This window comes from Indicator indicator, chromosome 34, assembly GCF_027791375.1.
Source record: "Indicator indicator isolate 239-I01 chromosome 34, UM_Iind_1.1, whole genome shotgun sequence".
Classification (NCBI taxonomy): domain Eukaryota; kingdom Metazoa; phylum Chordata; class Aves; order Piciformes; family Indicatoridae; genus Indicator; species Indicator indicator.
Genome location: NC_072043.1, coordinates 516,362 through 534,985, shown reverse-complemented (window position 1 = coordinate 534,985; position 18,624 = coordinate 516,362). Strand labels below are relative to the sequence as shown.

General features: G+C 53.2%; 1 protein-coding gene across 1 annotated transcript in view; it reads left to right on the top strand.

Moving 5' to 3' along the window:
* Positions 1-14,238, top strand: part of CADM1 (cell adhesion molecule 1) — a 74,986-nt gene extending 60,748 nt beyond the window's left edge. The window contains exons 10-13 of the mRNA XM_054395551.1: positions 4,964-5,017; positions 6,865-6,945; positions 12,758-12,889; positions 14,012-14,238. Coding sequence (XP_054251526.1) covers positions 4,964-5,017; positions 6,865-6,945; positions 12,758-12,889; positions 14,012-14,130 — 386 coding nt within the window. The 3' untranslated portion in view covers positions 14,131-14,238. The remainder of the gene's footprint in view (positions 1-4,963; positions 5,018-6,864; positions 6,946-12,757; positions 12,890-14,011) is intronic.
* The last annotated feature ends 4,386 nt before the right edge of the window (positions 14,239-18,624 follow it).

The following is an 18,624-nucleotide window of genomic DNA, read 5'->3' as shown; positions in this document are numbered from 1 at the left end:
GAAAACCGTGCTCCAGGTGGACTGATCTCATCCATACCACATGGCTTTTGAGGCTGGAAAGTCTGTCTGCTCTTGTCATCTCTGTTGTGAGCTTCGCAGCCGCTTGCTGCAGTGCCAGGCAGGCACCAGTGCCCCATGGGGACAGTGCATGTGTGCCAGGGCAGTGAGCTGTGCCCACGCACCTGGGTGTCCAGGGCACTTGCTTCACGCGTGGAAAAGAAACCCTGCTTTGGGAAAGAGGGATTCAAACGTCATCATTTCAGAGGTGCTCCAGATCTTGAGCGTTTTCCCCTTGTTTTGAGTTTCCAAGACTCAGGGTCCAGCAGGACACCCGGCACAGGGCAGGTTTGGCTGCTGGGGGTGCAGGTTTGCAGGCTTGCAGTGCAGAAGGAGCTTTGGAAGCAGCTCGCAGCCCTTCCCTCTCAGCATAGCAGTCTAGCAAACTCCTCACCCCTCTTGTCTGGCTATTAGCTTGACAGCTTCCCAGCTTCCTACATTTTCAAAGGCAGCCTAAATAGTCCCTCCAGACTGGAAGTGGAGCAGATCCTTTTTTGGCATGAGCTCACTTCTCAGCTACACAACCAAAACCTCTGACAATGTTAATTAAGGCTAATCCATATCTGAGTTTTCTATTTTGGTTTCCCTTAGCTGGGATAACTCTGCTGCTGCTCTTCCTGACAGCTCATAGTACAGAGCAGCCTCCTCTGCCTGCCTGCTCCCAGCAAGGCAGCTCCTGGAGGTGGGACTGAGTAAAGTGATGCTTGAGTCCTCATGCCCTGTGTCAAATGGAGGGACATGCAGCTCCTGTCCCAGATAACCCACTGCTTGGGTGCATTTTCCCATTTGACATAAAAATTGGGACCCTTCAGGTGTCCTTCCATTTTCTGTCCCAATCTCACTCCTGTTTTCTGCACCTTGCCAACTGCCCTGTACATGTTTGAGGTCCAGATTCAACCTCAGTATTTTGTAGCCACCGCAGTGAAAGTCCTGGCAAGGTAGTAAAAGGCCAAGTAAAATCCCATCCTGTGCTGCTCTGCCACTCATGAGAGTCAGACAAAGGCACAATGTGAGTGTCCCCAGCCCTGAGCCACAGGAAGCCTTCAGGAGCTGGCTCTGGAGCTGGTGGCACTAACTCCCTCCAGGTCCCACTCCGGTGGGAAGGGCCTTCTTCCTAACACAATTCCCGATGGCTTTCCCAATTTTCACTCATTGGAGAAAGCCCCAAAGCCTCTTTTTAACTTGAGGAGGGTCTCTGAGTACCTCTAGCCCTGTGAGCAGGCTGGCAGCTGAAATGCCAATGGCAGGGAGAAGTCACCCTGCTGAAGTGAGCTGCCACAAACCTTCCTGCCTCAAAACCCAGCCCAGCTACTCAGCCCCTGCCCACAGGGGCTGCTTTTCCCATGAAGACTCTGGGATTTCTTTCCAAGCTTGTGTTGCTGGAGTGTGTCTGGAGTACACCAGGTGTTCCTGTGTGTTGGCCATTTGTACTTACTGATGTCTGATGGGAGTGAGCATGTCTGGGAATGACTCGAAATGCATGGGCATGAACTGCAGCCAAATGGATTTTCTCCAAAAACAATTTCAAACAAATTGGGGGAAGGAAAAGCAAAACCAAAACAAAGAAAACAAAACAAAAAACCAAAACCCAAAAAAAGAAAAAAATAAGAAAAAAAAAAACCAAAGAAAGAAAACAAAAAGAAAGCTAAGAAAACAAACTGTGAGGCTAGTGTGGAGCCAGCACAATACCTCCCTCAATTAGGGAAAGGACTTTTGAGTCATGTCATGTTTTGGAGTGCATCCTAGAGGACTGGGGGGAAGGAGTCCTGTGTGTGTGTGCATGTCCGAGCGGGAGCGGAGCCCCTGCCAGCCCTACTGCCCTCTGGAATGGAGCTGCCGGCAGCGATGCATGAGTGACCCAAAGCACGAACCTTGTGAACTCCTCTGTTGGTAATTGAGAGCTTAACTGTAAATTTTCTGATGCACTTTCTCCTTTTTCTGCACTGTTCATTGCCAGAACTCCAATAACAGCATGGTCATGGCCGGCAGGAAGGCTTTGTGCTGCTGCTGCCCCACTCTAAGCCGGGTTTCCCCAGCTTAAGCCCTCATTTTGCCCTTCCTCTTGCCAGGGTGCCAGTGAGGCTCAGATGGCTACACACAGCTGAGCCCCAGGCAGGCCATGGTGAAACTGGGGCAGTCACATCTCTGAGAGTCCACCACTGCTCACTGCAAAGAATGCTCTTGTTCTGCCATGCCCACCCTTTGCAGCCTCCTGCCCCTCTCCCCCTCACAATCAACCTGCCACTTTTTGATTTCCCAGCTGGGGAGCTCAGCCTTTGCCAGGCCACGCCCTTGGAGGAACCTTTTCAGGCAAGATGCCCAGCTCATGTTTTGTCCCTTGGCCAGGCAGGACCTGCCCCAGCAGCCATGACCTTATCCAGGACCTCTTTTGCTGCAGCAAATCATGACTTCATTTCACTACTTTTCCCAAATTTTGGGGCCTGCTCTGTGAGCTCAAAGAGCTCCTGAGTGTTTTTTTCAAGCCCTGGGGCTGTGCCCACTGCCACAGGTCATGCTTGTTGCTTAGGGATCCTTGGGCAGCCCTGTGCAGGCTCGGCACTGAGGGTGCTCAGAGCTACTTTCAGCTGCCCCCTCCCCACGACAGAACCAGGTGCTACTGCCCCTGCCTGGGCAGAGCTTCTGCGTGTCCTCATGGAAAGGTAGGGTGAAAAGAGGCTCCTCTGAAGCTGCCAAAGCAGGAAGCCTGGAGTGAAGGTTAAAGTTAGGAGCACATCCCAGTGCTGAAGGAAGAGAGCCAGGACAGTGCCTTGCCCACGATGCAGCAGGTAAATTGTTCTGTCCCCTGCCAATCCTCCCCCGAAGGCACCTAGGAATTTTTAATGAGAGCCTTAGCAAGGTTCAGTACCAGAACATTTCATGCTCCTTTGTTAAGCTCCTGTTGCTTTTTGGGCTCAGCCTCTAGAAGGGAGCTTGGCTGCCTGGAGCTGAAAGCTGGCCCACGGCAGAGCTCACCACGTGCAGCAACAGCACACGAGAACCTCGGCACCCTCTGCATTAATGCTGGCGTCAGCCCTGCCTGGCCACCTGCCTCCTCTCCTTTGGAGAGTGCCCTACTTAAAAGTGCACCTCGGAGTAAATCCATCGTAACCATCCCGTGCAGCTCCGGTCCTTGGGGCAGCTGAATAAAACATCACAGAGTGCTCAGCCCACGTGTGGGGGGCTGCACAGTGCCGCCAAGCCTGGCATGAAACAGAATCCCTAAGTGGTTATTTATAGTTGGAGCCAGGCAGAGGTTGGCTTTTTCCTGGAAAAGGGAGGTGGCTCTGGTGCCAGGCAGCCCAGCCTTGCCTGCTGTGCCCGTGGCACTGCCAGAGTGCCTAGGTGGGCAGAGGGAGCCTTCATTGGTGGCCCAGGAGTTGCAGGAGGCTGGGGATGCAGCAGTGGCAGGAAGGGGCTGTTAATGGCTGCCATGAAAGTTTAATGAGAAAATAAAAAAGTAATTTGCCTCCCATCTGAAATGCCTCACACAGCCTGAGTGCCCTTGGGTGGCATTTCTAAGTGCACCAGGTGCAGGCAGGAGCTTAATTGTTGGAATTGTTGAGTTTTCTTTTGAAAAAAAAAATTCACCTCATGAAAAATGCAGCTTTGCCCTTTCTCACGGCAGAGGAAATGTAGCTGCTTTTAAGTGAGAGGGAAGAGTCTGCAGAAGCAATCTGGGAGAGATGAAAGTTGAGTGGTTCCTCCAGTTTGGGAGTCCCAGGATCCTGTGAATCAACTGTGATTAGGTTTAGCTATTGGATCACAGTGAAGCAGGGAGCTCTCCAAAATCCAGGAGCTGCTCACAGGCAAAATCCTGCCCCTTAATCCAAACAGCTTCCCGCTTTAGGAGGTCATTCAGCCCACAGATCCCAGCTGACTTGATGTTTTTACAGCCAGCCCCTGGAATCGAGTTCTGTTTGCAGGGAGCTGAGCTCTCTCCACAGAAGTGTCACTTGCTGCTGCCCCGGGGGCAGAGCCTGCACCTGGGCTGTGCTGTGCCAGGCTGCTAACCTCTAGATTCATCAAAAGTCACTTTTCCAGCAGCCTGCAGCTTGTGATGTGATGCCAGGCTCCCCAGTGACCAGTGGTGGCTCTTCATGGGAGATGCTTTTTTTCCCCATCAGTAACTCATTTGCTTTAGCATCCAGCAGTAAGAGTCAGCCATCAGCAGGGCCAGCCTGCTGTGAGCCCTCATTTAACTCCATCCCTGTCACCTCCAGACACTAACCTGTGCTGGGAAGGTCACCCCACGTGATCTTTGTCCTCTTATGGACCCCCAACGTTTATCTCTCAGAGCAGAAAACCACAGCTTTACAGCCAGCATTAGCTGCCTGTGGTGGTCACGAGAGCATCTCCTCCCCTGCTTTCTCAGCTTTGAAGAGAGATTCTTTTTCCGGAAAGGCTCCAAATCTGGGCACTCTGGGGCAGATTTTTGGCAGGGATGCAGCCTGCACCTGCAGACACTTTGCAGCCTCCACAGGCGATCCGCAGCGGTCACTGGGTGCTGAGCTGCCTTGTGAACATGACCCCAAAGGATTGGATTTGGAGGGAAATCGGGAGGCCAGATGTGCACAGAACCAAATCCAAGCTGGGCTAAATTGGGACACCCCTCCCCCCGAGGTGACTAAAAGGCAGAGCCTGGGGGTCTTTGCATGCTGTTATGAATGAGTGGGTTTGATTCCATGTCTTGTGTGCCAACAGTGTAGACTGAGGAGTGCTTCTGTCTGTAATAAAGGACGTTATTGCAATCCTGTCACACAGCTTGCCCTGCCCGAGGTGGCAGAAGGTGGCAAGCGATTGGCTCCTCAGCTGCTCCCCCCAAGACCTTCACCCTCAGTTCTCAAGTGTGCTGTTTTTCTGTCCCTCGAGAAGCGCAGAGCAAAACCAGTTTGTTTTTACTTGTAAGGCTTTACTCACTTGCCCAATTCGGCAGAGGAGCTGGACTATGGGGATCTCTCAGGTAAGGGCTAGTCCCTAGGTAAACTGCTGCTCTTCTACGCTAGACCCTGGTCCCCCCCGGTTTGCACCGTGGCCGTGTCGCATCCTGCAGTCGCTGTGGCCTGGCCGCTCCTCCACCGCTCACTGGCGCAGCTTTGATGTTGCTCTTTCTGTTGGGGCTCTCCTCCCTTTTTCTGTTTGGTTTTGGCACCCATTTCTGTGTGGCACCCTTGAAGCTGGGCTGGAAGGCGTGCTGAGCAGGGAGAGCCACTCCTGCAGGCTCCCTCCCAGCGGTGGGGCTGGGAGGTTTTTGAATGCTGATTTGGGTTGAGATTGGAGGTTTGGGAACCACTCGACTCTGCTGCCTTGGGCGAAGCCACCTTGAACGGCACAGCCAGAGCTTTCGTGGCACCAGAACCAGACTGGGGTAAAAAGGAGGTGATTGTCCTGTCAGCAGAGACAAAGCCAGGTAAATGGTTTGAACCTCTTTTTATCCCTTAAGAGCTGGTCCTTGACAGTCAATGCTGATCCAAAGGAGACATTAAAGCATCTGCAGTGGATGCAGTTGGTGTAGTCAAACCTGGGGTCGTTTGAACCTCTGATCCTCCTGTTTTCCAGAGTCTCCATAAGTGTTTGTAGAAATTCATGCCATTTTTTTCCTCCCACGTCCCAGAGCATCTCTGCCAATTCCTTTTCCCCACAAGCAGGCTCAGAGGCCAAGTCTCCCAGGAGGGCAGCCCCAGGTGAGGACAGGCCCTGTGCTCAGCCATGAGGCAAGACCCAGCCCTCTGTCTCCTGGGAGGGTCATGGTCCGACACCATTCGCTTCAGGGGTTTCAGCACGGAGCAAACATTAAGGCAAAAAAAGCAACCACCAAGTCCTCATCTCTCCTGCCCAGTGTTTTCCTTCTGCCCCATCACACCAGCAGCACCTCCTCCTGTGAGCCACGCTAGGGATGCTTTGGCCAAGAGGTTAGGAACACTGCGGTCCCTGGGTGCCTCTGCTGACACCTGAGCCATGCTCACCTCTGCTCTGGCAGGCTGGGCAGCTCCTGTAGGTAAGGAGCTCTGGGTGCCAGTTCAGGATTGCTGTGTGGATGGCAGAGGGGAGTTCTGCTCTCCTGAGCTTTGTTGCTGCTTCTGGTCTGGAGGTTTTGAAGTACATCTTTTGGGGAATGAAGAGCAGCTCGGGAAACAATTCCACCAGGGAATTGCTCAAAATGGGTGTCTGCTGGCCCTGCTGTTCCCCAGAGCAGGACATTCCCACATGGCACACGCCATAGAGAAGCTGTTCCCATGTGGAATGGTGACTGCTGCTCTGCAGCTCAGTGTTTCCCTGCTCCTGGATCTGGACTGCAGGCCAAAATCTCCCCAAAGCTTTCAAGGAGCAGAGTGAGCACAGCTGCTGCTGGCAGTGAGCACCTTGGAGCTCTACCAGACACCCATTTTGCTGTCCCCATTTTGACTACTGATGGTTTTTTTCCTAAGAATTCCCAAATTTTGCTTGTTGCTCTCTGGGTTACTGGTGTACACCCAAGGGGTGATCACACCAAGTCACTAGAGAGAGCCCCAGGCCATGCTCTGCCCTGCATCCCATCACCCATGCCCAGTCTTGGGAAACTGGGCACCGCGGTCCTGCTGGCAGGTTGGGGTCAGCACATTTGGGCTGTTGGAGGGCTGGTCCAGGTGAGTGCTGGAGCTGAGCTCTCCGTGGGGAACACTGCCCTCTGCTCCAGTGGGACCGGCCGCAGGGAGCCCTCAGGAGCGGCCCAGGGGTGCAGGGGGATGCAGGGGTAGGTGCCCTCAGGCTGGGCACACAGAGGCGGTGCGGCTATGGTGCAGTGTTTGCTCAGTCTGCTGTTCCTTCCAGGTACTCCTGTCCTGCTAAATGCTTCAACGGAGGCTCTGCCAACCATGCACTTAAGTAACACATCCCTTGCCTTCCGCCCAGGTAGTTTCCAGAGCTGTGTTGCTTCCCCTGGTCGAGCTGTGTGTGTCTGTACCACTGCAAACTTCCTCTCCTTCCTGAGGCAGAGCCTGTAGGGTACAGAGAGGGCTGACCTTGTGCTCAGGGCTTCTTATCCTGCTGCAGCTGCTGCCCAGCCCAGCCTCGCAGGAGGGATTCTGGCAGTGCCAGGGATCACCAGGGCAAACTGCTGTACACAGTGTAGCCAAAGCTGGCTGTGCACACACGCAGAGTACAACCACAGCTGGCTGTGCAAACACACACACAGAGTACAACCGCAGCTGGCCGTGCACACACAGCTGTAGCTGTATCTGGCTGTACCTCACCTGCTGCTGTGTATTCTCACCATAGTCACATAGGGCCCTGATTCCCCAGCCCTGCATGCAGGCTGTGGTACAGTCTCTCTGCTTTGCTCTAGGGTGTTGGTACACCTCTTGTAAACCAGAGAGCAACCAAGAAGGACCTGCATAGCCTCCACCTCGGGTCTGATTAACTAATCCAGGCCTGATTAGCACCTTTGCTCAAGGGGGATGCTGATGAATCAGTAGCTATCGATTGTGAGCAAGGCTTCACTCTCTAGCAGCAAGGAGTCTGCAGGAGCACCCGGGAAGCATCCAGCACCTGTTGTAGTGATTAAATTTATTAAAACACAGCACATGATTTGTTATGAAGTGATCTCAGAATGGGTCACTGAAGGGGAGCTTATTGATTGCAGAAGGATTAACTCCTCGAATTTTTCTGCTTTCAATTAGACCAAATTCAATTAGGCTCCGACAAACAGGTTAGCGCCACGCTCCAGCAGCCCATCAATGCAGCAGGGCAGGAGAGCACCCAGTGCCACACTGCAGCAGTGAGTAACATTCTTGCTCATCTTGTCACTGAGATTTCTGCCCTCCCACACTGTGGGCAGGTGCTTTATGGTGCTTCTGCAGCACAAACAGCCTGTGCTTCCTCCAGCCCTGCCCACTGGCACCAACCCCAGCTTCTGGTGCTTCCTCTTCACTTCAGAAGCTTCATTCCACAGAAGAATTGACCACAAATTCAGGGGGAGGTGTTGTTGCTGGCTGTCAGCTTCTTCCTACCTTGTGGCAAAGAGGATTACTTGCTTTACCGGCTTTTGAGGTGCACACCAGCAGCTTCAGGCCATCCTACATCGTGCCCAGCAGCGGCATGTGGGCAGTTAAGTCACAATGGTCTGTTAAGTATTTGATAAACTAAACTTTCAGAGGAGGGAGGAAACGTGGCCAAGTTAGGCATTCTTTAGAGAAATGGGTGCAGGTTTCCTTTGCCCAGCCTTGGCCCAGATGTTGCAGTAATATCTGGGAAGGATGGTGGCTGTTGGTGGAGTTGTGTGTAGACTTTCCAGGTGCACACAGACACCACTTCAGGCCATACTGTCCTACATTGGTAGCTTTGAATTAATTTTCACCCAGAAAATTCAGATAAATTTTTGTGGGAGTGCAGCAATAAATCCAAGTGAGGCAGAATTACCATCTCTGCTCTGCTCTCACTAAAATCCCCAGCACCTTTCTGCTTTTACAGCACAAGTGAGTGCAGGACAAGCTCAGGGCTGCTCAGAGATGCTCAAACAGACAGGATCCAAACCCATGCTGGCAGAAGGGCCACAGCTGCATTGGCTTCACCCTCTGGTGCTGAGCAACGGAGGAGCCTTAATCAGGCATGGTGCTGGAGCATGCAGAGAGAGTGGGCAGAGATGCTGCTGGAGATCTTTATGACCCCCAGGATGGTGCCTGCAGTGAGGGAAGGGCTGGGGGGCCAAGCCCAGCCCGGGGTCTGGCTGCTCCTATGCAGGAGGTCACTAGGGAAGAGCCTTCGAGTATGACAGGATGCCCGCTTGTGCCAATGGCTCCGTACCCAAGGACAGTTCCAAGCCTGGCTCTTGGAGCTGTGGAGGCCCTGTCCTGACAGCCAGGGGAGCACTGAGGTTAAAAACAACAAGGTGTGACCCTGATGGGTCTGCTGCTTTTAGAGCAGGTGTCATGAGGATCAGCTGGTACAGTTAGCCAGGTCCAACCTAGTGCTGCTCTTCATCTTGAGATGCTGCCACTTAGGGAGAGAGTGCAGGCTCCAGCATGCACAGTACATGTGTCTATATGTATTTTAAAGCCTCGTTAGAAAAGAATTGAGTGGAACCTTTTTATTGAGTGGCTGGGAGGAGCAAAGCTTTCCATCTGCTGAGCCTTGCTGCAGGTGCTGACCCACATTCATAGGGCAGTGCTATTAGAATCTGCCAGCTCTGCTCACAGGCTCCAGACAGCCCACAGAAGGCTGCTTTTAAACAGTTACCTCTGCAGAGGTGTCAGAAAACCTCAGATCATGAATGCTTTGCTTATTTTCCCCCCTGCAAAGCCCCCCACAGCTCAGGGCCTGCAGGTTCCAAACGCAGGTGTTAGTTGGTAGCAGTTCCAGGAGTGGTACCCACTTGGGCATCAGCTGGGTGTTGCTCCTGGCTGGCAGAAGCTCCATTAGCTGGTGAGCAGCAGGAAGCAGCCCAGCTCACCTTTCTCTTCTCTCTGCCTGCTGTCTCCTGGATTGCGTTTCTTGTTTAAAGGAAAACTGCAGGGGTGGCCATCAGTGGCATCATCTCTTGTTTGCTGCCTGCAGCAGCAGGTGGCTGCAACAATCAACCCAAACCAATTCCCAACTTCCAGAGGCTCACATTGGCCACCACTTGAAACGGGGCTGGGTCCTCCTCTGCTGCCTGCAGAGCTGCATGTCGTGCAGATATGTTCCATGCCACAGCCGAGGAAGTTGTGGTTTCCCTCCAGGGCTGGGCATGGCTCTGCTGGTCCTCATGGCAGTGTAAAGGAAAAATTGATTTGTTTTTTTCTGCAGACACTGAGTCGTTGCTCGTGGGTTGTGCCACGGTCGCTGCAGTTTTCCTTTAAGGTGCTTTGGTGCCAGCAAAGCACTGCCCCAGCCGGCGGTTCCCGCTGTGCCCTGTAGCCGCAGAGTAGCCGCCCAGGTGGGCACGTGTTGCTCACAACATGCTGCCAGGTCTGAATCTTTCCCTGGCTCCTCCCTCCCTCCTCCTGCCCGCCCCAGAACCAGAGGCAGAACAGCCAAGCCTGCCGATTGGCTTGGGGGCCAGCAGGCTCTGGTATGTATTAACATCTTAATGGGAAAGCGCTGCCTGTGTACATTTACCACTCTCTGACAAGAGGGAATTAAATGTCAGAAGGATTTGTAGCATCTATAATTGAATTGGTGCTGAGAAAAGCAAATCTTGGGGAAGAATAACATATTAGGATTAGCAAATAATGTGGCGTTTTGTCAGTTGCTGCCATCTCATCTGCTTCCTCTTCAGTAATGAAGTTGTGATTCCTGCTTTAATCACAGAGATGAGGCAGGGATGGCTTTTGTGAACTTGAGACAGCAGGCTGTAGCAGATGCCAGTTTTTGAGGTCAAACCTCTGTTTCTTGGCACAAATGTGGGGAGTTCTTCCTTTTAATTCCCAAGGAAATGAGGAGTGGCAGGGAAAGGAAGTGTCCCACAGGTGCTACTGGAGTGCAAGTGGAGGTGCCCGGAGAAGGCTGACGTCGGGGCAGGTGCAGCCTGGGTGAGATGTTGGAGGTGATGTGGAGGAGGAATAGCAGCAAAGGGGCTGATGTCACACTGGAAGGGACACCGCGATGGAGCCTCTGGCACAGCTTCCAGTGAACCAGACTTGGCTGTGCAGCCACAGTGGGTGTGGTGGCACCAAGGCTGCCAGGACAGGAGCACCCAGGCTTGGTCTTTCCAGAGCTTGAATTTATGGTGATTGTGAAAACACATCTCTTGATGCAACAGCCTGCTGGGGGCACATTACAGAGCTGTGTGTTTATCGCCCTTGGCTGCTCCAGATGTCAGCGAGACATCCATCCTCCTGGGCTGGGACATGGCTGTCTCCTGCAAGCAGCCCAGGTGGGATGGGTGCTGAGGTTCTGAACAAATAAAATAAAAGTTGAGTGGAGCTTGTCTGGAGCAGCTGCTCCAGCAGCAGAGCCAAGTCTGGTTGCGTTACAGTGAGCAGCTCCTCAAGGGCCAGGATTAGGGGAGGCAAAAGGCTGCTTTTAGTTGCCCAGGGTTGCCCATTTTGCTCAGGCATAGGTGACATGGCCCTGAACACCTCTGGTTTGCAGCAGAATCTCTTTTGGCCCCAGTTTTGAGCTTCTCAGGGACAGTTTTTATGTGACAGGGACTCTGCTCTGGCCCCTCTCCTGGGTCCAGCCTGGGCATCCTGCTGCCCATGCCAGGGCTTGTGTGTTTTGAAGCCATTCAAAGAACCACCCGAGTTGGTTTTTTTTTCTTCAGTTGTTTTAATTAAAGGGCACTTCACGGTGCTCTCAGTCAGGAGTTATTTGCTTGGGTCCCTCAGTCCTTAATCTCGGAGCAGAATTGGAAATATTGATGGGAAGCGTAAATCCCAGGCTGCTGCTCCAGAGCTTTGTATCGGGTCTGAGCTCAAAAGAGCACCATTACCTTCAGCTGTCACGGAGCTGTACGCTTGATCGATAAACTTCAAATATTATTAGAGGTGCAGGCTTCAGAGATTTGCTCTGTTCTGTGGAGGGAGACGGAGATAAATCTTTCTTAAAAATTGCCTCGCATTTGCACTCTGAGGCCTGCTGGCAAAACGCATTCCTCCGAGGTGCCCGGGCAGCCGCGTGCCCGACAGATTTATGGACCATGTGCTTCTTGTAGTGAAAGATTTAAATGGTAAATCCTTCACATCTGACTTCACAAATCATGTAAAGTTAAAAGATTTTTACCGTTTCTGTTGCTGCTGTGCTTAAATAGTGAGGTATGGCTGGTAAATCATTTTAATGGAGGTGTCACACTTGACTCCAGGAAAAAAAAAAAGAGAGAGAGACAATGGTTTAGCTTCTATTCCAAAATGTTAATGTATTAATCAACGGGAGAATAATTGGGTTTTACTGCCTTATAAATCTGGGCTGCCATTAGGGTTGCGGCGAGAGGTGATGTAGCTGCGTTCTTAAATTAAAATTGTTTACCCTGCGATCCATCCACTTCACACAGCCATGGCTCAGCAGAGCCGAGCCACGCCCCCGACACATCCCTCACTCCCCGGCTGGCTGACAGCATCCCAGGGGAGAGCAGCTTAGGAAGGAAAAGGAACTGCACAGCAAGGAGGGGAAGCGGTCAGAGGCACCGGACAGTTGGTGCTGCCTCTCTGCTCCTAAAGGGCTGCTTAGTGCTGGGATCAGCAGCTTCGTGTCTCTGGACTTGGAGAGCTGCATCGGGCAGCAAGGATTGGGCTGGGGAGAGGCTGGTTGCAAACACCTTCACCTGCTGGCTTGGTCATTTCTTGGTGAGGGAGCTCTTGGGGCCAAAGACGAAGTGGTCTCACCAGGGCACTCCTTGATGGTGTTTCTCCAGAGTTAATGAGGAACGTTACTCTGTGGTGCTGCTGTTCCCTGTGCCTTGTCCCTGGGGAGGGTGACCTTTGGGGAGCCTTCTAGGGAAATTTCCCAAAACATGTCCCTGCCAACGACTCCATCGCTCCTCTCCTTCTCCCAGCTGTCTTCCACCTGCGTAGTCGTAGTGCTGCTGCTTGTAGTGGAGACCACCTTGCAGGTCGAGCTGCCAGATCAGTTGGGCTCAGGACAGAGTTCCTCTGCCCAAACTCATCTGCCTAGCTAGCTCTGTGCTTCACCCCTTTCCCTCTGGAGAGCACCAGGGTGGCTTTTCCAGTCCCAAGAGCAGCTGCAGCCCGACCCTTCAGAGCGCAGCATAGCAAGTCCCGAATTCTTATTCCTCTTCTGACCTCCACAGATTCCCGCGCGGGTGAGGAGGGAGTGATCCGCAGCGTGGACCACGCCGTGGTCGGTGGTGTCGTGGCCGTGGTCGTGTTTGCCATGCTTTGCCTGCTCATCATCTTAGGGCGATATTTTGCCAGACATAAAGGTAAGACAAGGCCTGACACTGGGCAGTGAGAGGATGTAGTACTCATTTGTGGTGCTCGTGGTGATGCCCGAGGCGAGAGCCCCCTTTGCTGCTCTGGAAGAGTGCCTCCGGGAATGGGACAAGGAAGAGGGCTGAAGCAGCCCTTTAGTGTCCTGTGCTCCCAGGGCTGAGGGCAGGGGGACAGAGGTTTTTCCCACAGACTTACCCATCTGCTGGCAAAATGAGTGTGGGTACTGGTGGAGGCACTGTCCCTTCCAGGGCACCTTGGCAGCAGGGTACCTGCAGATGAGGTCTGTTCTCTTTCTGGAGCAGCTTCTCAAGCTGAGCTCTTCCCAAAGAGCGCCACCCCCACTGCCTCCCGCTAGTGCCAGGGGCAGCATTTCCTGTGTGCAGCAGTGCAAGGGAGCTGCCCAGGCTCAGCTCACCCCAAAGGTGACCACCAGTTCACCATGAACGTGAGACTGGGGAGGCCCTCGCCAAAGCCCAGCTGACCTGAGCCCGATACACGTGTACCTCGCTGGCTTGGCTTTGTGTGAAACCTTCTGGGGACTTGTTGCAGCTTCCAGAGCAAATCCAAATCCCTGCAGTTGTGACTGTCCCCCAACATGCACGTTTGCAAAAAGGATTTAATGTGAAGCAGGGTTTTATGTGGTACCTGTGGAGAAGCTGGCAGAGGATGGGAGGCTGGGCTGGGGTGAATGACCTTGAGAAGAGAGGAGAAAAGGGAAAAACAACCCTAAAGCACATTGGAGGAGGGAGAAAGTGGAGCTGAGAGATTTCTCTCCTTTAGGTAAAGCATAGAATGAAATTTTACTGATCCTTGTGTGCTTCTGAGAGGGGGAAATGGCTGTGACCTAATTTCTTTCCCGAGTGAGACACCACAGAGCGTGGCACTTCCCTGCCTGTGAGAGCCGGGACATCAGTGCCCAGCGTGTGGTTGGCCTTGGGGGTTCTGGCACCAGCTGCTCCCGGAGCATCCAGAACCAGGAGCTCCTGTGCTGGGCAGCATCAGCAGGGTTCCTTCCTGGCTCTGTTCTTCCATGCCCACCCTGCTATTTGCAGCCTTGCTGCTCACAGCTCCGTTGCTCACTGCCATAGCAGAGCCCTCTGCTTCCCATCCAGGTACATACTTCACCCACGAAGCCAAAGGAGCAGACGATGCGGCCGACGCAGACACAGCCATCATCAACGCAGAGGGAGGACAGAACAACTCTGAGGAGAAGAAAGAGTACTTCATCTAGAGCAGCCTTGGTCTCCATGAGGTGTCCAACCGTGGACGGTTACTACTGGCCCTATTTAAACGCTACAGAGACAGTGATGTGGGAGGTTGCAACCAGCTTGTGTCTTTTTTTTTGGTATTGTTTTTCTTAGAGAAAGAAAAAAAGAGCCAGTGGGAGGAGGAGAAGTCAAGTGAGGCTGGGAGGGTCCGGGATTTGCTGTGTAAAAATATTCCTCGTAAAGTACACTCTGCTGTTCGACACCTCCGTTTGTTTGGGTTTTCTTTTTTTTTTTTTTTGCCAAGTTCAGCTTGGATTTAGTTTAGTGAAGTCATTTGCAGAAGATTCTGTGCCTTGTTTAATTTCTGTTCATCGGGGTGGGGGGGAGGCTGGGAAGAAGAGGGGCTTCTGTGTGTGAGTTCCCTTCGGGTTTCTGTGGCTCTTCGTTTCCCCTTTCCTGTTCTGTTTCTGGCGTTGCCTGCTGGGGCCCCAGGGAGTCGCTGGCTTTCTTTGGAGGCATTTCTTTCTTTTTCCCTTCACTGTTTTGCGTTCGGCGCTCACCGGTGGAGAACCAGCACATCTTAGATTCCATATTTCACAGTCCAGTGTGCCCATGTCCTATCCTCTCCATCATCACTAAGGCTTGGATGAGGCAAGGAGCTGTCAGTGGCTGCCCACAGGTGCTTCTGGTGCTTTCCACGGCGGCGACTCAACACGAGGCTGGAGCTTGGCAAAGGCGCAGGCGGGAGCAGGAGCTGGAGCTGGGTTTTGCTCCCAGGAGAGGCACAGGTCCTGCTGAGAGTCCACCCGCTCCTGGCCGGGCTCGGCAGGGACGCTGGCTCGGGCCCTTTGCCATGCCAGGTGCTTCATCCTGCTTGCCTGGCTCCCAACCCGCTCTGCAGGGCAGGCGAGGCCCTTCGGGGGGATGGGGGCTGCGGGCACCCCACTTTTGATGTCCTCCCCCCTCCTCCCGCAGGCGCAGGGCGCGGCAGGCCGGTCGTCTCCCCCCCCACCCCAGCTGGAGCCGAGGCCCTGGCATGGCCAGGCCAGCACCATTGCCTTTTAACAGCTGCTGAGTGAAGGTGGGAGCCCAGCACTAGCGCTCTCTGACTTCTAAAGCCATAGGTGAAACGGAGACTCTAGGGAGGTCAGGACCAGCAGGGGGAGAGGAAGGTGGTCAGATGACATCTGCTGACCTTTTTTTTTTTGGTGAGAATCATGGATTCAGAGCAATTTTTTTTTTTTTCATTGTGTTTCTGTGGAAAATGTCTGTGGATTTATTTAATGGAAGCATTAATCCTAGCGTCAGGTTTGGGGTTCTTTTAGGGGTTCGAGGGGAATGTTTTTGTGCATTGATTATTTGGTTTGTTTGTTTAAACTGATTTTGGCAGAACCATGACAGTGCAGGGGGCAGTCCTGAGGGCAGGGCGTGGTCCATGGGTGTTGAGTGCCTCCCTTCAGTGGCAGCATTCTGTCCTTCCCCTGCTCAGGAGAAGACCCTTGTGGGGATTCCCTTTCTCATGTCGAGTGCAGCTCTTTTCTGAGCCTTCAGCACCATTGCCAAACCACACCGTGGTGAGAAGCAGTCAGCAGGTTGGGGTGGGGTCGGGGGGGGTTCTTTCCCTGCCTGTGGGGCGCAGGATCGGCGTCCTGGTGGTGAGCAGCCCATCTTTGTTTTGGAAGTGTACCTAGTGCAGTGTGACCGATGTAACTTTGACTTACAATGTTGACATGTCTCAGGTTCATGTGTTTCGGTGTTTTTTCCGTCTCAGGTAGATTCGCAAAATTTCAGCCCCCACACACATTGGGTAAAAAACAACAACAAAAAAACAACAACAAAAAAACAACAACCCCCAAGAAGGAAATCAAAGCAGGATCACAAAGCAGGAAATTCCGCATTTTAGTTGTATATTGGTTTCTGTATTTTTTCCTCAGTATCCAGTGCACTGTTTGAACTGTATTGTTGAGTATTACTTTGTACAGCTTTAGATCATTAGGAGTTTGAAGCGTGAAGAAAGAACAATCTTGTTTAGAGGAGTGCTAGGGACGAAGGGTGCGGAGCCAGTGATAAACAACCTTGTTCTTTAGTCACACTGCCTCCATTATTTTTCCCCCCTTAGGCCAGTTCTGTTTTAAGGTGTCCATGGAAGATGTTACAGTGTAAGAAAATACATATCCATCCCTGCACATTCACATTTTGTATTGGTTCATGTATCCCATTTTTACAAAGGAAAAGAAGTACTATAAAATATCTGTCTTCTTAATAAAAAAAGATTAATGTTACAAAGCTGCAGCTCCCTTGTGCACTCTGTGTCCCCTGGGCTCACCTGCCGGTGCAGGGGTGGTGCTGAGCAGAATCGGGCAAGGATGATGATGGTCCGAACCAAAGGACACCTGATGGTGAGGTCTGTGCTGGCCAAGCACTCACCTTGCTGTGGGTTTGGGTAAAACTGTTCTGCATCATCCCAACAGGTCTGCGACCCCTGCCCGGCCCAGTGGGATGCTGCAGAGTGTGGAAGGGCTGCCTGGCATGGGGAGGTCCAGCCACCTGCAGCCCTTCTAGCATAGCTGGAAGCAGGCTGTGCGTCTTCTCCTGGAGTTGCAAAATACCAGCAGCACTTCCACTCCCCCATGCTCCCAGCACCTCATCTCAGATTAGTTAATCTCCAGGCTCAGCCTTGCTGTGAGCACCTGGAAGTGTGGCCTGAAGTCAGCAGTGTGCCGTGGTGTCTCCTGCTGCTCATCCCACAGTGGTGCTTACCCCGGGAGCAAAGCGAAGCGTAGCTGAGCTCACCCTGAGCTGCAGCTGGGGCAGCCCCGGACATGAGCTGCTCACAGCAGACAAATATTGAAATCCCACAGCAGCAGGTGAGTGCTGAGCTCTCTGACCTCCTTCACTCATGCTTGTCTCCAGCTCCATCCTGGCCGTTGCCAGGTTTTCTTGCATCTCCCTTTATAAGGCTCCGGAATTCCAAATCAGTTTGTGCTCTTGGTTCCCTTCAAAGCACCAAGGCTCAGGGAGAAGCTCTGCCACCACCAACCCCTTTTGCCAGGGCTCAGTCCCAGCATATCTGCTGCTCAACCTGGCACCATTCCCTCTTCCAACACTGCCCTGGGATCGGGTTCTGAGGCAGCTGCAACACCAAAATTAGCAGCATCAATCTTTGCTGGTTTGGAGAAAGGAGGAGGAAAATAACTGCTGCTGAGGAGAGCCCACCAAGAGCCCTGCTGCCAGCTGTGTGGTGGCACCTGCAGGCTGTGGTGGGTACCTCCAGGTTGCAGTGGACACCTGCAGGCTGTGGTGGGCACCTCCAAGTTGCGGTGGACACCTGCAGGCTGTGGTGGGTACCTGCAGGCTGTGTGGGCACCTCCAGGTTGTGGTGGGCATCTCCAGGCTGTGGTGGGTACCTGCAGGATGTCTTTCATCTGGGCAGTTCACACAGAGATGTCACAGCAGGTAAGGGCTCTGTGAGTGCCACACCTCAGTTCTGCCCTCGGGTTGCAGCGAGATGCTTTGAGTTTCTGTGTCACAATGGGGAGAGGTCTTCGTCAGTCCCATTTGGGTGTGTTGCATTGCTGGGGTCAGCACAGCTCCCCACAAGCTCTGGGCAGGATTGGTGCTGGGCTGTGTCTCTGAGGCCTGCCCTGCTGCAGCTGCTGCTCGCTTGCTGTTAGTAATTGAGGGCACTCAGAGATGATGTGCCCGAAGCAGCAGCAAAGCTGAGGGAGGGCACCAAGAGCTTCAGTTGTGGCTGCTTCTCCTTGCCAGAATGAGCCCCGCAGAAGTGTGAGGGGACATTAACAGCTCATTAAGGATCCAGTTGTGATCCCTGCTGCCAGCTGAGCCTTGGTGAGAGCCAAGCAGTGCCAGCGGTCTGTGATTTATTTATGGCCAAAAGTGGCCTGGACCCAGCTGTTCCTCATTGTCTGTGGGCTGGCCAGTGCCTCTGTGCCCTGCTCACAGGTTGTTCATATTCTGTGAGTGCTGAGCAGAGCCCTCGCCAAGCCTTTGGAGCCACGGCCTGGCATGGCCCAGCAGCTCCCCGGCTGGCCATATGAAACTGCTGCTGCCTTTAATCTTGGCGATTTCACGCCGCAGCATCCATCTGTTCGGGAAAGGGCCCAAAGAGGGAGTGCTGCTTGCAAAGATCACAGATTTACTGAGCTGCAGCTTCAAAAGGTTGATTTCTGCCTCCCTTGGGAGCAGGGAGGGCCGCGTGAACAACCGCAGCTTAACCCTTCCTCCCGTGCGGCTCAGACTGGCACCATCATTGCTCATCCAACCACACTGCTGCCCTGCAGCCTAGGCAGCAGCTCTCTGTCCAACCACTGAGCACCACGCAGAGAACTCAACAGGCTCAGGAACCTCCTTGAGTTGCTCTGCTAGGGCTTAGCAAGGTGCAGGGTTTCCCTGTGCCCTGGCTCACACAGCCCATGTTGCTCCTCTCATCCTCTGCCAGGCAGGGCTTGCCAGGCCTGCAGGCTTTGCCACTGGGCATCCAGGCAGGGCACCCCTTC